At 44.4% G+C, this 17,578-nt stretch overlaps 1 protein-coding gene across 11 annotated transcripts in view; it reads left to right on the plus strand.

The window, feature by feature from the left end:
- LOC139406763 (exocyst complex component 2-like) overlaps positions 1 to 17,578 on the plus strand; it is an 85,304-nt gene that overhangs the window by 36,153 nt on the left and 31,573 nt on the right. For all 11 annotated transcript variants that reach the window (XM_071149770.1, XM_071149776.1, XM_071149777.1 and 8 more), the window contains 5 exons: positions 9,392 to 9,472; positions 10,526 to 10,671; positions 11,413 to 11,494; positions 11,598 to 11,700; positions 13,400 to 13,518. In XM_071149770.1, coding sequence (XP_071005871.1) covers positions 9,392 to 9,472; positions 10,526 to 10,671; positions 11,413 to 11,494; positions 11,598 to 11,700; positions 13,400 to 13,518 — 531 coding nt within the window. The remainder of the gene's footprint in view (positions 1 to 9,391; positions 9,473 to 10,525; positions 10,672 to 11,412; positions 11,495 to 11,597; positions 11,701 to 13,399; positions 13,519 to 17,578) is intronic.

Raw genomic sequence — 17,578 nt, forward strand, 5'->3', positions numbered from 1 at the left:
ATTTATGCTTGCTGTGGTGGTCCAGTGATGGTTGTGCCGATTAGGCAGCCATGATATGATGGCGTGTTTTGGTATAGTGCATTCGGGAAGTATTCAGACCCCTTGACATTTTTTTGTTATTTTACAGCCTTATTCTAAAATGTATTAAATTGTATTTTTTTCCTTCATCAATCTATACACAATACCTCATAATAACAAAGCAAAAACAGTTTTTTAGGAATTTGTGCATATATATATATATATATATATTTATTTATTTATTTATTTATTTTAAATATTCAGACCCTTTACTCAGTATTTTGTTGAATCACCTTTGGGAGCGATTACAGCCTCGAGTCTTCTTGAGTATGACGCTACAAGCTTGGCACACCTGTATTTGGGGACTTTCTCCCATTCTTCAGGCCGTCGTCCTGTTGGAAGGTGAACTTTTGCCCCATTCTGAGGAGCAGGTTTTCATCAAGGATCTCTGTACGGCCGCTGAAAAACATTCCCACAGCGTGATTCTGCCACCACCATGCTTCACGGTAGGGATTGTGCCAGGTTTCCTCCAGAAATGACGTTTGGCATTCAGACCAAAGAGTTCGATCTTGGTTTCATCAAACCAGAGAATCTTGTTTCTCATGGTCATAGTCCTTTAACTTGTTATGGCTGGGGGCAGTATTGAGTAGCTTGGATGAATAAGGTGCCCCGCGTAAACTGTCTAATATATGCATATTATTAGTAGATTTGGATAGAAAACACTCTGAAGTTTCTAAAACTGTTTGAATGATGTCTGTGAGTATAACAGAACTCATGTGGCAGGCAAAAACCTGAGAAAAAATCCAACCAGGAAGTGGGAAATCTGAGGTTTGTAGTTTTTCAACTCATTCCCTATTGAATACACAGTGTCTATGGGGTCATGTTGCACTTCCTAAGGCTTCCACTAGATGTCAACAGTGTTTAGAACCCTGTTTGATGCTTCTACTGTGAAGTGGGGGCGAATGACTCAGAGGTCTGCCAGAGAGCCGCGAGCTGGCCACGCTCATTCACGTGATAGTTAGCTTGAGTTCCATTGCAATTCTACAGACAAATGAATTGTCCGGTTGAAACATTATTGAATATTTATGTTAACTTCATAAAGATTGATTCTATACATCGTTTGACATGTTTCTACGGACTGTAATGGAACTTTTTGACTTCGTCTGCACCTAGTGATCGTGTGTCATGAATTTGGATTACTGGGCTAAACACGCAAACAAAAAGGAGGTATTTGGACATAAATTATGGAAATTATCGAACAAAACAAACATTTATTGTGGAACTGGGATTCCTGGGAGTGCATTCTGATGAAGATCATCAAAGTGAATATTTATAATGCTATTTATTTTTATTTTATTTATTATTATTGAATTTTACCCCTTTTTCTCCCCAATGTTGTGGTATCCAATTGTTAGTAGCTACTATCTTGTCTCATCGCTACAGCTCCCGTACGGGCTCGGGAGAGACAAAGGTTGAAAGTCATGCGTTCCCTGATACACAACCCAACCAAGCTGCACTGCTTCTTAACACAGCGCGCATCCAACCCGGAAGCCAGCCGCACCAATGTGTTGGAAGAAACACCCGGCAACTTTTGTTAGCGCGCACTGCGCCCGGCCCGCCACAGGAGTCGCTGGTGCGCAATGAGACAAGGATATCCCTAACCCGGACGGCGCTAGGCCAATTGTGCGTCGCCCCACGGACCTCCCGGTCGCAGCCGGTTACGACAGAGCCTGGGCGCGAACCCAGAGTCTCTGGTGGTCTCTCGCTAGGCCCTATAATGCTATTTCTGACTTCTGTTGACTACACAACATGGCGGATATCTGTTTGGCTTGTTTTGGTCTCTGATCACTGTACTCAGATTATTGCATGGTGTGCTTTTTCGGTAAAGCTTTTTTGAAATCTGACACAGCGGTTGTATTAAGGAGAAGTTTATCTAAAGTTCCATGTATAATAGTTGTATCTTTTATCAATGTTTATTATGTGTATTTCTGTAAATTGATGTGGCTCTCTGCAAAATCACCGGATATTTTGGAACGACTGAACGTAACCCGCCAATGTAAACAGATTTTTTAAATATAAATATGAACTTTATCGAACAAAACATACATGAAGTCCTACGAGTGTCATTTGATGAAGATCATCAAAGGTTAGTGATTAATTTATCTCCATTTCTGCTTTTTGTGACTCCTCTCTTTGGCTGGAAAAAATGTTTTTTTCTGTGACTTGGCTCTGACCTAACATAATCGTTTGGATTGCTTTCATTGTAAAGCCTTTTTGAAATTGGACACTGGTGGGATTAACAAGAAGTGTATCTTTAAAATATGTGTAAAATACTTTTTATGTTTGAGGAATTTTAATTGTGGGATTTCTGTTTTGAATTTTGCGCCCTGCACATTCACTGACTGTCATATCGATCCCGTTAGCAGGATCTCAGCCCAAAGAGGTTAAGTGCATTTTGGCAAACTTCAAACGGGCTGTCATTTGCCATTTACTGAGGAGTGGCTTCCGTCCGGCCACTCTACCATAAAGGCCTGATTTGGTGGAGTGTTGCTGAGAGATGGTTGTTTTTCTGGAAGGTTCTCCCATGTCCTCAGAGTAACTCTAGAGCTCTGTCAGAGTGAACATCAGGTTCTTGGTCAACTCCCTGACCAAGGCCCTTCACCCGCCCCCATTTCTCATTTTGGCCGGGAGGCTAGCTTTAGGAAGAGTCTTTGTCACACCTGCTCCCACTCCCCCTCTCAGGCGTGTGGGCCCATAATTACGCACACCTGTCACCATTGTCACACACATCAGCGCTTCATTGGACTCACCTGGACTCTATTACCTTATTGATTGTCTCCCCTATATCTGTCACTTCCTCAGTTTCTTCCCCGTGTCTACATTAATGTTGTTTTGTTCCCATTGTTCCGACGCTGTCCTTGTTTTGTTTCATGTCCATTTATTTTAAATATTCACTCCCTGTACTTGCTTCTCTTCTCCCAGTGTCTGTCCTCACAGAATGCAAACTCCAATATTGGAAGCATCGGGGAGTTTTTTTTATTTTTTCTTTTTTTTTCGTTGGGGTTGGTGACGTCGGGTCCGGGTGCCGCTGCCGAAGGAACCGGGGGTGCCTCAGCTGGCTCGTCGGGCTTCCATGCCTTAGCTGGCTCGAGAGGTTTTCTTGCTTCGGTTGGCTCGGCAGGCTCCCATCCCACGGTCATGCCTCAGCCGGCTTCCCCGTGTCTGCGTTAATGTCGTTCTTTTCCCCTTGTCCAGACGCTGTCCTTGTTTTGTTTCATTTCCGTTATTTATTAAATATTCACTCCCTGTACCTGCTTCTCGTCTCCCAGCGTCTGTTCTCAGTCTTGGTGGTTCCATACTTCTTCCATTTAAGAATAATGGAGGCCACTATGTTCTTGGGGACCTTTGATGCTGCAGACATTTTTTGGTACCATTCCCCAGATCTGAGCCACGATACCAATCCTGTCTCAGAGCTTTTTTGCTCTGACATGCACTGTCAACTGTGGGACCTTATATAGACAGGTGTGTGTGTGTGCCTTTCCAAATCATTACCAGAGGTGGACTCCAATCAAATTTAGACGCATCTTAAGGATGATCAATAAAAACAGGATGCACCTGAGCTTAATTTTGAGTCTCATAACAAAGGGTCTGAATACTTATGTAAATCATGTATTTCTGTTTTTTATTTGTAATACATTTGCAAACCTGTTTTTGCTTTGTCATTATGGGGTATTGTATGTAGATTGATGATGGGCAAAAATGTATTTAATACATTTTAGAATAAGACTGTAATGTTACAAAATGTGGAAAAGGTAAAGGGGTCTGAATACTTTCCAAAGGCACTATAAGTGAAGTTCCTCCAGCCTCCCATCTGTCAGAAGGAACATACCCACATTTATTTACAGAACTGTCTCCCCTCCTTCTCTTTTTCCTTCCCTCTTTCCTTCCCCCCTCCTTCTCTTACCCTTGTCAATTTCTCTCATCTCGTCCGCTCGCCCTCCCCCTTTCGACCCTCTCTCCCCCTCTTCTGTCCTCTGTCCCTCCTCTCCCCCTCTGTTCTATCAATAAACCCACACTGCCCCTCTCAGCACCCAGCTGCCTAACTACAGCCACAATTTATTTGTTCATGTGAGCAGCCCTGACGCGCGCGCTCTCTCTCTCCCCCAAACTTATTTCTCTCCCCCTCACTTATTTCTCTCTCTGCCTACCCTACTCTCTCCCTCTCTGACATGAATCTCTTTCTGGTCCACATGTTCAGATCTATTCTGACCTCTCCTCTATTTCCGTTTCCTCTCGTCCTCTCACCTTTTTACATCCTCTGCCTTTCTTCCACTTCTCCTTGCCTTACCTCACCAGCACTATGTCCTACTCAGTGTTGATATTGGAATGTGCACCCTACAGATCTTTCTTTCTTCATTAGTCTTGTATAGTCAACCTGACACTAGCAGCATCCCTCTCGGCAGTAGAAATAGTGCTCTCCAGTCTTTCAGCTCTCCTCACCCAAATATTATTCCTCCAACTGATATAACATTAGAATTTGCACATTTCCTCCTGACTCTGTCTTTAGGTGCAGAGTGTGTACTGTCTATGCTCCATTTGGAACCCCTAGAATAGAGTAGTTTCCAGTTGGGGTCCCCAAAACAGCTTTGATAGTAGGGAAAATACTCATTTGGAGTGGATTTTGGGTGGTACTGCTGATTTGGTCAAGCCAGGTCAGGTGTATTGATGCGGTACGGTTCTTGTGGTGACCGGGTCAGGTCAGTGGTTGGCGTGGGAAAGCTTGAGAGGGAGGTGTGGTCAGAGTCTGACAGAAGTGTCTGTAGATGGAGGGTCATGCAGGTTACCTCTCATCTACCACTGGGGCAGAGAGGCTGTTTATTGTTTTACCTTTGGTTCCTTAAATTGAAAATGTTCCAGAATCTCAGAATTAAGCATGTTAGATTGAGCAGCAGAGGCACTCGGTCTGATTTGTCATTATAGAACACACAGAGATCTTAAAATAACTCTTTCTCTGTATTTCTGTCTTTTTCTTGTTGCTTATTTCTCTATCCCCGATTATGTGCCTCTTCTTAATTCAGCTATTTTTCAGTGTTCATTTTTTTTTAAATGTCTTTTTTAATTTAACCTTAGTTTCGAGTGGGAGTCATGCTGATACAAAGGTCTCTTTCTCAGATGAACCCTGCATACACATCAAAACCAGGCCTGTCAAAGTGAACATTTTTAAGCCGTTATTCGCACCCCTGTTTCTTCACCACACAGACCCTTTGAAGCGCAACCTACAACACGCTCTTTGCAGTGTGCACTCAGTCTTGGTGGCGCTGTCTGACTCTATTGTGGTGCTTAAACTTCCACTATGCACTCAGCTTTGACCAACAATTTTGAAGGAAAACTTACAGAAAGTTCAACCATAAACACATTCCTAGGCGTTTTCTATAGATAACAGAAAAAAACTGAATAGGCACAGCATTAGCTAGCTAGTTATGCTAATGTTAGCTAGCTAGCTAACCAAAATAATGTTTACAATGTCATGGCTGAATTAGTCTTCATTCAACTAACTTAATCAACAAACGACATCATACCTAAAAACACTTTCATTCTAAATGTAAAAATGTTAGCATGAACAATGTTAGCATGACTGTCACATGGAATGCAAGTCACGATTATCAGCCAAAGAGCCGATCCCAACGGACTTTCTTCAATTAGCTAACTAACCCTACTTTTAAGATGCCAAAAAGCTGTTGTATACCTTTTTGTTTCAACAATGGTATGAGAAAAGACCACCAAATTTAGTTTCATCAGCTGCCCAAGTACCAGGTTCGGCGGACCTCATTGTTTCATGCTTGATGACGATGTAAAGCGGTGGGCTCCGGTTACGCTATACATGTATGTGTGTTCAAACACTTAATCCGCGGTAAATCGCTTTGTATAAAGCTTGCTAGTTATCTTGTAGTAATGACGAGTGAGCTGTATCTGTCCAAATAACAGCTATAATATTCTTCTGCATTTGGATATTTATGCAAACCTGGAGATTCCACCAACTGGGTGTAGATCTCATCATAGGCTACTTTGCTTTGGTCCATTTGGTAGGGTTGTGTCCCCAGTTAGTCTCTGGAAAGTCGAAAGGACATATAGGCCAAATAACTCAAGACCGTTCAAGAGTAGGAAATGACAGGAAGTAGCTACGCGACACGACACGACATCTCAGACAAATTAATCTCAATCTAATTTGCTTATCTCGCTAACATCAGCTAACCGGCGAAAAAGCTATGGGGAAACAAACAGTGACGGCAGAATAAGTGTTAGCAGATCGGGTAATAAATGAATGGCAGAATAAGTATCATGCAAGTCATTTGTTGTTGTGACAGCCAAGTATTTTAATAACGACAAGTGATGCTGCTGAAAAAGTGTCAGTAGTTTGTTTAGGATGACGCCAAAGTTAGGCTAATTACATGGGAGTAACGGAAGTACCCTACTTGGGTGTGTGGTCACGTTAAGCCACGCCTCGCCGTATGTATCTTTTCTTAATTGACATTGTGTGAGTAGTGCATGTTGAAGAACATGGAGAAGTAGCCTAGGCTCGATCTAATAGCTGTATGATATTTACATGAACTCAGACCTGGCTAATCTGTGGAATTCATGACATTGTTGGACAGGTTTAAAAGCTGTTTGTTCTTTGTAGCCATAGAGACAGTTCTTTTTTTTCCCGTATAGTCGACCCTCCAATTAGAAAATGGGAGAACACTTAAGTGTGTGTGTGTGTGTGTGTGTGTTTTATGACTTTGTTGCAATGGTAAATTCTATCAGCATATCAATTGTGCTACCAGGGCTGGTAAAAACCGTGGATCATTGTTATTCTAACTTCCGCAACGCATATAAGGCCCTCCCCCGCTCTCCTTTCAGAAAAGCTGACCACACCTTCATTTTGTTGCTCCCTGCCTATAGGCCGAGACTAAAACAGGAAGCTCCCGTGCTCAGGTCTGTTCAACGCTGGTCCGAACAATCTGATTCCACGCTTCAAGATTGCTTCGATCACGTGGATTGGGATATGTTCCGCATTGCGTCAAACAACAACATTGACGAATACGGTGATTCGGTGAGCGAGTTTATTAGCAAGTGCATTGGCGATGTTATACCCACAGCAACTATTAAAACATTCCCAAACCAGAAACCGTGGATTGATGGCAGCATTCACGCGAAACTGAAAGAGCAAACCACTGCTTTTAACAAGGGCAAGGTGACCGGAAACATGACAGAAATACAAACAGTGTAGCTATTCCTTCCGCAAGGAAATCAAACAAGCTAGGCGTCAGTATAGAGACAAAGTAGAGTCGCAATTCAACGCCTCAAACACGAGGTATGTGACAGGATCTACAGTCAATCACGGATTACAAAAAGAAAACCAGCCCCGTCGCGGACCAGGATGTCCTGCTCCCAGACAGACTAAACAATGTCTTTACTCGCTTTGAGGACAATACAGTGCCACTGACACAGCCCGCTACCAAAACCTGCGGACTCCCTTTCACTGCAGCTGACGTGAGGGAAACATTTAAACATGTTAACCCTCGCAAGGCTGCAGGCCCAGGCGGCATCCCCAGCCGCATCCTCAGAGCATGCGCAGACCAGCTGGCTGGTGTGTTTACGGACACATTCAATCAATCCTTATCCCAGTCTGCTGTTCCCACATACTTCAAGAGGGCCACCATTGTTCCTGTTCTCAAGAAAGCTAAGGTAACTGAGCTAAATGACTACCGCCCCGTAGCACTCACTTCCGTCATCATGAAGTGCTTTGAGAGTCAAGGACCATATCACCTCCATCCTACCTGACACCCTAGACCCACTCCATTTTGCTTACTGCCCCAATAGGTCCACAGACGACGCAATCGCAACCACACTGCACACTGCCCTAACCCATCTGGACAAGAGGAATACCTATGTGAGAATGCTGTTCGACTACAGCTCTGCATTTAACACCATAGTACCCTCCAAACTCGTTCGTCATCACGCTCGAGATCCTGGGTCTCGACCCCGCCCTGTGCAACTGGGTACTGGACTTCCTGACGGGCCGCCCCCAGGTGGTGAGGGTAGGTAACAACATCTCCACCCCGCTGATTCTCAAGACTGGGGCCCCACAAGGGTGCGTTCTAAGCCCTCTCCTGTACTCCCTGTTCACCCGCGACTGCGTGGCCATGCACGCCTCCAACTCAGTCATAAAGTTTGCAGACGACACTGCAGTGGTAGGCTTGATTACCAACAACAACAAGACTGCCTACAGGGAGGAGGTGAGGGCCCTCGGAGTGTGGTGTCAGGAAAATAACCTCACACTCAATGTCAACAAAGCAAAGGAGATGATCGTGGACTTCAGGAAACAGCAGAGGGAGCACTCCCCTATCCACATCGACGGGACAGTATTGGAGAGGGTAGTAAGTTTTTTTTTTTTTATTTATTTTTTTTAATATATTTTTTTAAGTTCCTCAGTGTACACATCACGGACAAACTGAAATGGTCCACCCCCATAGACAGCGTGGTGAAGAAGGCGCAGCAGTGCCTCTTCAACCTCAGGAGGCTGAAGAAATTCAGCTTGTCACCAAAAGCACTCACAAACTTCTACAGATGCACAATCGAGAGCATCCTGTCGGGCTCTATCACCGCCTGGTACGGTAACTGCTCCGCCCACAACCGTAAGGCTCTCCAGAGGGTAGTGAGGTCTGCACAACGCATCACCGGGGGCAAACTACCTGCCCTGCCCTGAAAAACAGCTTCAAGCTCAAGGCCATCAGACTGTTAAACAGCCATCACTAACATTGAGTGGCTGCTGCCAACATACTGACTCAACTCCAGCCACTTTAATAATGGAAAAATGGATGTAAAAAATGTATCACAAACCACTTTAAACAATGCCACTTAATATAATGTTTACATACCCTACATTACTCATCCCTTATGTATATACTGTACTCGATACCATCTACTGCATCTTGCCTATGCCGTTCTGTAACCATCACTCATTCATATATTGTGTGTATAAGATAACATTTGATTTATATGTGTGTCTGGCCCAACGCTCTTATCCGCTAGGCTACCCTGCCACCCCTATTCCACATGTAATATGCAAAGAAATGAAAAGCAGATTTACCTTACTCAGAGATCTCCAGAGTTAGCCATCCCTGAGACCGGGTCTGGTATCTCCTATAAGTTAACAATGAAGTAAGGTACGTTGGAAGTTAATGCATGCAGGGCTTTATAAAAAAAAAAAGAAGAGTGCATTGTAACGATTTATGAGATTTCTAAGAGGGCCAGCCTACTTTGATTGAACTGAGCTGTTATCATCACAATCTTTCACATAATTGAATTAAACTGTATTGTTCTGTTGCAGCTATACACCAGAGGTTGGAGTCAGACGGGACAGAGAGGGTGGAAGGCTCCATGACACAACGCCTGGAGAATGTTCTCAACAGTAAGCATCTTTCATCCATCTATACAGCTATCTGTTCATCCATCCATCCATCCTTCTATCCATGTACGAATGATCATCTATCAACCCATCCATCTGCATTTCTCCATCTTTCTACTTCTTGCTATTATCATGTAGTGTGAGCTGAGCACAGTCATCCCAGGTGCCATTGGTTAATATCCTCTTTCCACTTCTGTCTTTATTGGAAGTTCAATTACTAGGACGTTTTTTTACAAGCTCTCACACACACTCTCATACACACACCACGCCGCGTGTGTTTGTTCTTCCCTGTCTGGAGAGTAGATCTTCCAGCCGGATCCTCTGTCTGCCCCTCTCATCTCCTACATGATAATGCATTTCCTATCATGGAGGGTCAGTAAACGAAAAGGTCCTTTCCTCAGGGTTGAAGGTTAATAAACCTCCCAGCTGGACGCTGCTTTCATCCCTTCAGCGCCTCGACCCAAGACCCCTGTCTTCTTCCCATACACCCCCTTAACCTCCACCCCACCCGCCCATCAAACCCTCAACCCATCAGCTAATCACAAACAGCCCCTCGAAATATCAAACACATGACATCTCGTCAGTCAGAGCATGGAGTCGGGAGCAAAGTGTTTTTAAATCTCAATCTTTTTCCTTTCGAGATTTGGGGTTGGCGGGAGCAGGTGAGTCTTTTTTTTTTCTGATTTAAATTCATTTTAGCGAGTCTTTGTTTTTTTTGTTTTTCGCCTCCACTTCCGAGGCCACCCAAGAAGCCGGAGAGAACTAATGGCCCAGAGAGAAAAAGAGGGACTAGAGTAAGAGAGAGCTGTCACACTCCTTGACTCCTTTTCCACCCCTCTAAGTTCAGATAATATAACACACATGCCATCACCACAGAGGAAAACCAGGTTCTTAATGTCTGAGAGAGATGTATTAATAGTGAAATAATAATAAAAATGTAACCTTTTAACTTTTTCTGTAGTACGCACCCTCACTCTTTCTATCTCTCTCTCTCTATCCTTTCCCCTCTTCTCTCTATCTTCTCCCCCTTTCCCCTCCCCACTCCCTCCACCCCAGGAGCCAGTGATACAGCAGACACTCTGTTCCAGGAGGTGTTGGGGCGGAAGGATAAAGCTGACTCGACGCGGAACGCCCTCAACGTCCTGCAGCGCTTCAAGTTCCTCTTCAACCTGCCGCTCAACATCGAACGCAACATACAGAAGGTATACACTGAGTTTCCAAAACATGAAGACCACTTTCCTAAGGTTGAGTTGCACCCTCCCTTTTGCCCTCAGAACAGTCTCAATTCATCAGGGCATGGACTCTACAATGTGTCGAAAGCGTTCCACAGGGATGCTGGCCCATGTTGACTCCGATGCTTCCCTCAGTTTTGTCAAGTTGGCTGGATGTCCTTTGGTGGTGGACCATTCTTGATACACAGGAAACTGTTGAGCGTGAAAAAAACCGCTGCAGCGTTGCAGTTCTTGACCCACTCAAACCAGTGCGCCTGGCACCTACTACCATACCCCGTTCAAAGGCACCCTCTGAATGGCGCACACACCCAATCCACGTCTCAATTGTCTCAAGGCTTAAAAATCTGTTTCCTGTTTCTTTAAAATCTTTAACCTGTTTCCTCCCCTTCATCTATACTGATGGAAGTGGATTTAACAAGTGAGATCAATAAGGGACCATGGCTTTCACCTGCATTCACCTGGTCAGTGTACGTCATGGAACACACGCACAGCATGCACACCTCAACCTGTTGCTCAAACTCCAGCCCGGCATCCAGAAGGTGGTGCTAGAGAAGCTAGAATGTCAAAGTGTCATGTTCATATCCAGTGCACTCTACACACAAGTGTCTCCATGTATGAAATAAACCCCTGTCAAATAAAATATCTATATATTTTTTTAAATGAAGCATTGTGATATTGCTGTCTTGAGGAATTGTATGTGTTCTCCTTCAGGGAGATTATGACGTGGTGATCAATGACTATGAGAAAGCCAAGTCTCTGTTCAGCAACACGGAGGTCTCGGTCTTTAAAAAAGGTAGGGTGAACTGAGCTTCTTGGAAGGGGGGGGGGGGATGTCCAGTTTACTGTGCTGGAAACAAGAGTAATGACGATGGTCTCTCCTGTCTGTCTGTGTGTAGTGTATGCCGAGGTGGAGACGAGGATCGGGGCTCTGAAGATTCTGCTCCTGGACAAGCTACTGGAGACACCTTCAACCCTGCATGACCAGAAGAGATACATAAGGTCTCACTATGCATACACATACTGCACTGTAGAGGGTTAGATGTCACGCAGTGCAAAATTTAGTCATGTCTTTATGGTTTTAGTGTATTACATTTCCCATATTCGTTCTGTTCGCTCTTCTTACTTTCTGGCTCGTTGTTTGCCTCATCTTTAGGGCTGGCACGTTCATTTTATAATCGTGTAACGGGACCGTGTTACCATGGATACGGACTCAACCTCGGCTGCAGCCATCTTCAGTGAGCTGTTTGTTCCACAAAACTCTAAAACTGCGTCCTCTCTAGACAGTTTTAGAATTCTGTGTTGTGGAGCAAACAGTGGACTGAAGACGGCTGCTGCCGACGTGCGGTTGAGTCCGTTTCCGTGGTAACATGGACTCTTTACAACGCAATGAAACATGGTTGCTTATTGGTTTGCAACAACCCCTTGCTGAAACAGTCTTCATTTTAGTTATGTTTTTTTTCTTTTTCGTTATGACGGTTATTTTATTTTCCTGACGGTCTTCCCCCCCGTAACTCTACGGTGACCGCGGTCATTTGGCTGAAAATGTACTTTTAAAATAAATCTTTCTTCATGTCTTGTTCTTTCTCCTCTCTCTCTCATTTTCTCTTTCTCGCTCACGTCCCTGTTTCTCTCTATCCTTGTTCCTCTTTTCCCCTCGTTTTCATTCTCTCCCTCTTTCGCCCCCTTTCCCGACATCCTGCATAGTTGTGGTCTTGGCTGGTTTATTATTGCTCAGACTGACTCGTCAGAACGAGAGAGCGCAGCCCTAGACCACAGCAGCCATCTTTCATCCTCCTACATTACATTACATGATAGCTAGCTAGCTTTACACGCCCACCATACCCCCAGTTTACCTTACACACATTAAGGGGACTTGCAGGCTGTGTTGGGGGTGAACTAGCTGGTTAGCTGGCTGGGGAGCTGTGGTGGGGGCTGTGGAGGGGGCTGTGGGGGGTTGGCTAAACCAGACCTGGGTTCTACATAACGTTTACATTTGAGTAATTTAGCTGTGGCGTTACCGGTGACGCGCTTCCAGTTTCTGACTCGTCCTCTCTGTCCCAACTGACACGGGAACTTCTACAGACGTGTCAAGCCTGGCGCATTGGTACAATGTCTACAGAGACGAACCACATGTCACAGTAAAATGGTTCAATGTATGTTCTTTTAAATACTGTGCTTGATTGAACTTGCCTGGTCAAATTTAACCAATAGAATATTCCCCAAAGTGCATACCAAAACCTGCCCGTCTGGTACTCTAGGCAATGAAATGTCCAAAGTATTTGGGAAATACTGCTTGAACCCAGGTCTTGTGGGGTCATACTGTAGAGGCTGGCTGGCTAGGGGTTCAGAGGGATCTCCTGTAATGAGGAACAAATTAGTCTGGTCTGCCTGCTATGTGATGAAGCCAGCCCAGAGCCACAGTCAGTGACTCAGACTCTTTTGTGATGATCCAACAGAGTACCGAGTGCAGCTGTACAGGGAATGTACTGGGGAAGAGGACTGTGGGTATGGGATGATGATTTTTGGGAGGAAGTTAGGTTAAGGCAAAGGCTGAGGGAGATCGAGGGCACAGGGTTTAGATTTTAACGGGTGTCTTATTGAAGTGCTGTTTACACCCATTTCTCACCTGAATGTGTCAGTATCACCTGTGAAGTGCTGCGCCCACATTTTCACCCTTACCTGTGTGTGTTCCTTCCAGGTACCTGTCTGACCTGCATGCATCAGGGGACCCTGCCTGGCAGTGTATCTCCGCCCAGCACAAGTGGATCCTCGGACTCATGCAGAACTGCAAGGAGGAGTTTATCAATTACCAGAGAGGTGAGTTAAACACACACACACGTTATATCTATGTATACATGCACACACACACACACACAGATTCACACACACACACGGAAGATATAAAGAAAAGTCCCCCGTTTTGCAATTTCAGTCAGACTGGTTAGGTTGCCATATGTCAACACGCTCCCTCCTGTCATCTCTCTCTTGGCGTTGGACTTGGGTTTCAGGGCCCGACATGTTACAGCACACACACACACACACACACACACACACACACACACACACACACACACACACACACACACACACACACACACACACACACACACACACACAGAGAGACACTAGGCTGCACAGATGGATTGGAACAATTAACCCCAATGAAGCTGTCTCTCTGTTAAATCAGTACCAGGAATAATGTGAAACCATCTGCTCAGGATGAACAGTACAGACCCATGCTCACACATATGCACAGACACGCACACACAAATGTACATATTGCTAGCCACCCCTGTTATTAAGAACACCTGCTCATTCCATGACAGACTGACCAGTTGAATCCAGGTGAAAGCTAGGATCCCTAAGTGATGTCACTTGTTAAATCCACTTCCAAATCCAATGTAGATGAAAGGGAGGAGACAGGTTAAAGAAGGACATGATTGTGTTTGTGTGCCATTCAGAGGGTGAATGGGCAAGACACAATATTTAAGTTCCTTTTGAATGGGGTATGGTAGCAGGTGCCAGACACACCGGTTTGTGTCAAGAACTGCAATGCTGCTGGGTTTTTCACCCTCAAAAGTTTTGTGTATCAAGAATGGTCCAGCACCCAAATGACATCCAGCCAACTTGGCACAACTGTGGGAAGCATTGGAGTCAACATGGGGCAGCAACTCAATATTAGGAAGGTGTTCTTAATGTTTTGTACACTCAGTGTCTATATACGGGTGTGCATAGACAATATGGACATTATTGTTCTAGTTATATAGGATGAGCCATGACTAGAATACAGTATATACAGTATATAAAGTGGGTAAAAGGGTGTGTAAACATTTTAAAAGTGACAAGTGTTCAATGACTGTATGTACATAGGGCAGCAGTCTCTAAGGTTCAGGACAGGGTCAGAGGCCGGCTAGTGATGACTGTTTTAACAGTTTGATGGAGGGATATGGAAGCTGTTTTTCAGTCTCTCGATCACAGCTATGATGTACAGCACCTTCAGAAAGTATTCACACCTCTTGACTTTTTCCACATTTTGTTGTGTTACAGCCTGAATTTAAAATTGATTTGAATTGAGATTTTGTGTCACTGATCTACAGACATGAAAAGCTGAAATGTCTTGAGTCAGTAAGTGTTCAACCATTTTGTTATGGCAAGCCTAAATAAGTTTAGAAGTAAACAGTTGCTTAACAAGTCACATAATAAGTTGCATGGACTCGCTCTGTGTGCAACAATAGTGTTGAACATGATTTTTAAATGACTGCCTCATCTCTGTACCCCACACGTACACTCAGCTTTAGTCCCTCAGTCGAGCAGTAAATTTCAAGCACAGATTCAACCACTAAGACCAGGGAGGTTTTCCAATGCCTTACAAATAAGGACACATATTGGTAGATATTTGTTTAATTTTTTTATAAAAGCTGACATTAAATATCCCTCTGAACATGGTGCAGTTATAAATTACACTTTGGATGGTGTATCAATACACCCAGTCACTACAGAGATACAGGCGCCCTTCTTAACTCAGTTGCCGGAGAGGAAGGAAAACGCTCAGGGATTTTACCATGAGACCAATGGTGATCTTAAAACAGTTAAAGTAATACTGCATCAAATATGGCAAAGAAATTAACTTTTGTCCTGAATACAACAAAACACTTCACTGAGTACCACATATTTTCAAGCATGGTGGTGGCTGCATCATGTTATGGGTATGCTTGTCATCGGCTAAGGACCACAAGAGTTTTTTTTAGGATAATAGGAAACAGAATAGAATTAAGCACAGGCAAAATCCTAGAGGAAAACCTGGTTCAGTCTGCTTTCCAACAGACACTGGGAGACGAATTCACCTTTCAGCAGGATAGTTGCCTAAAACACAAGGCCAAGTATACACTGGGTGGCCTAGTTACGGTTTTAACTTAAATCAGCTTGGAAATCTATGGCAAGACTTGCAAATGGCTGTCTAGCAATGATCAACAACCAACTTGACATAGCTTAAAGAATAAAAAAATGAATAATGGGCAAAGTTTGTACAAAGCTCTTTGAGACTTACCCAGAAAGACTCACAGCTGTAATCACTGCCACAGGTGATTCTAACATGTATTGACTCAAGGAGTTGAATACTTCTGAATATTAACATTACATGGGGCATTTTGTGTATAAAAGTATGCGGACACCTGCTCGTCAAACATCTCATAAAAAAATCATGGCCATTCATATGGAGTTGGTGCCCCTTTTGCTGCTATAACAGCCTCCACTCTTCTGGGAAGGCTTTCCACTAGATGTTGGTGGACCATTTCTGTAGGGACTTGCTTCCATTCAGCCACGAGCATTAGTGAGGTCGAGCACTGATGGGCGATTAGGCCTGGCTCGCAGTCAGTTCCAATTCATCCAAAGGTGTTTGGTGGGGTTGAGGTCAGGGCTCTGTGCAGGCCAGTTAAGTTCTTCCACACTGATCTCGACAAACCATTTCTGTATGGACCTCGCTTTGTGCACAGGGGCATTGTCATCCTGAAACTATTGCCACAAAGTTGGAAGCACAGAATTGTTTAGAATGTCATTGTATGGTGTAGCGTTAAGATTTCCCTTCACTGTAACTAAGGGGCCTAGCTCGAACCATGAAAAACAGCTGAAGACCTTTATTCCTCCTTAACCAAACTTTACAGTTAGCATTATGCATTGGGGCAGGTAACGTTCTCCCGGCATCCGCCAAACCCAGATTCGTCAGTCGGACTGCCAGATGGTGAAGTGTGAATCATCACTCCAGAGTCCAATGGCAGCGAGCTTTACATCACTCTGGCCGACGCTTGACATTGCTCATGGTGATCTTAGGCTTGCAGACAGAACACTGCGTGGGTGGTGGCTGTCGTATATAGTGGAGTCAGAGTATAAACAGGGCTAATGCTAAGGGTAACAGTGGTTTCCGGGGCTCCGTGAGTATGGGGTGGGGGGGTTATTGTGCGCTCTCTAATGCTCTTCACCTTGAGCTACAGAGCTGCATCACTCATCTCTGGGATCGAGTTAGTTACACATTGCTACAGACATGGACACTTGGACACAGCTGTCAGACAGCTGTTAGCCTATACGGAGACAGGAAGTCAAGTGTCTGTCTGTGAATTTAGTTTGGGCTCGTAGTGCATAGGCCTACTGTATGTAAGGTGAGTCTGTAATTCAGTACATGGATGTCACTCAGATACACTTGTAGCATTATTTAAAGGAATCATTGAATATCAAATGCACACACATGCACACACTCAGCAGCAGCTGTCTCCTGCCCCCTGTCTTGTGAGCTCAGCCACTCTACGCACCTGGCAGCCATTTACACTCCTAGACCACATCCCCGCTTCCCTCAGCCCCCCCCCACACACACCAAACCCAAAACCAGTGCTTACCAAAATCATCCCTCAACAGCAGCACCCACTGCCCCAACCCCACCAAGACCACATCCACCTAGCTACACCTGAGGCCAGTATCTCTCAAACCTTTCCTCCACCAGCCCCACTCTCTCTCCTCACATCAATCATCGTCATTAAATAAAGGTTCAATATTTTTATTTAACTTTTTTGTTTTTATCATCAAATGTGCGCACACACACTAATTATTATCCAGTGTTGTAGCTAGCAGAATGGACCTTGAGACCTATTGTCAGTAACGTGTGACAGGGCAAGCCTATAGCTCTTCGATTTATTGGTAGCTGTTGTAATTTTCCTCTCATGTCTGGAATGTTCCAGAACGTGAAGGTTCGGAAGCTCATTCTAGTGTTTTGTTTTGACTCTTAATAATTACCTGTGAAAATACCCTAAAATGTATTTTCCTTTTGTTTGAAACCCAATTAATCGCGAGCAGGGCAGCGCTAGCAGTCAGTTGCTTCTGTATGTCTAAA

This window comes from Oncorhynchus clarkii, chromosome 4 (assembly GCF_045791955.1).
Source record: "Oncorhynchus clarkii lewisi isolate Uvic-CL-2024 chromosome 4, UVic_Ocla_1.0, whole genome shotgun sequence".
NCBI classification, from domain to species: Eukaryota; Metazoa; Chordata; class Actinopteri; order Salmoniformes; family Salmonidae; genus Oncorhynchus; species Oncorhynchus clarkii.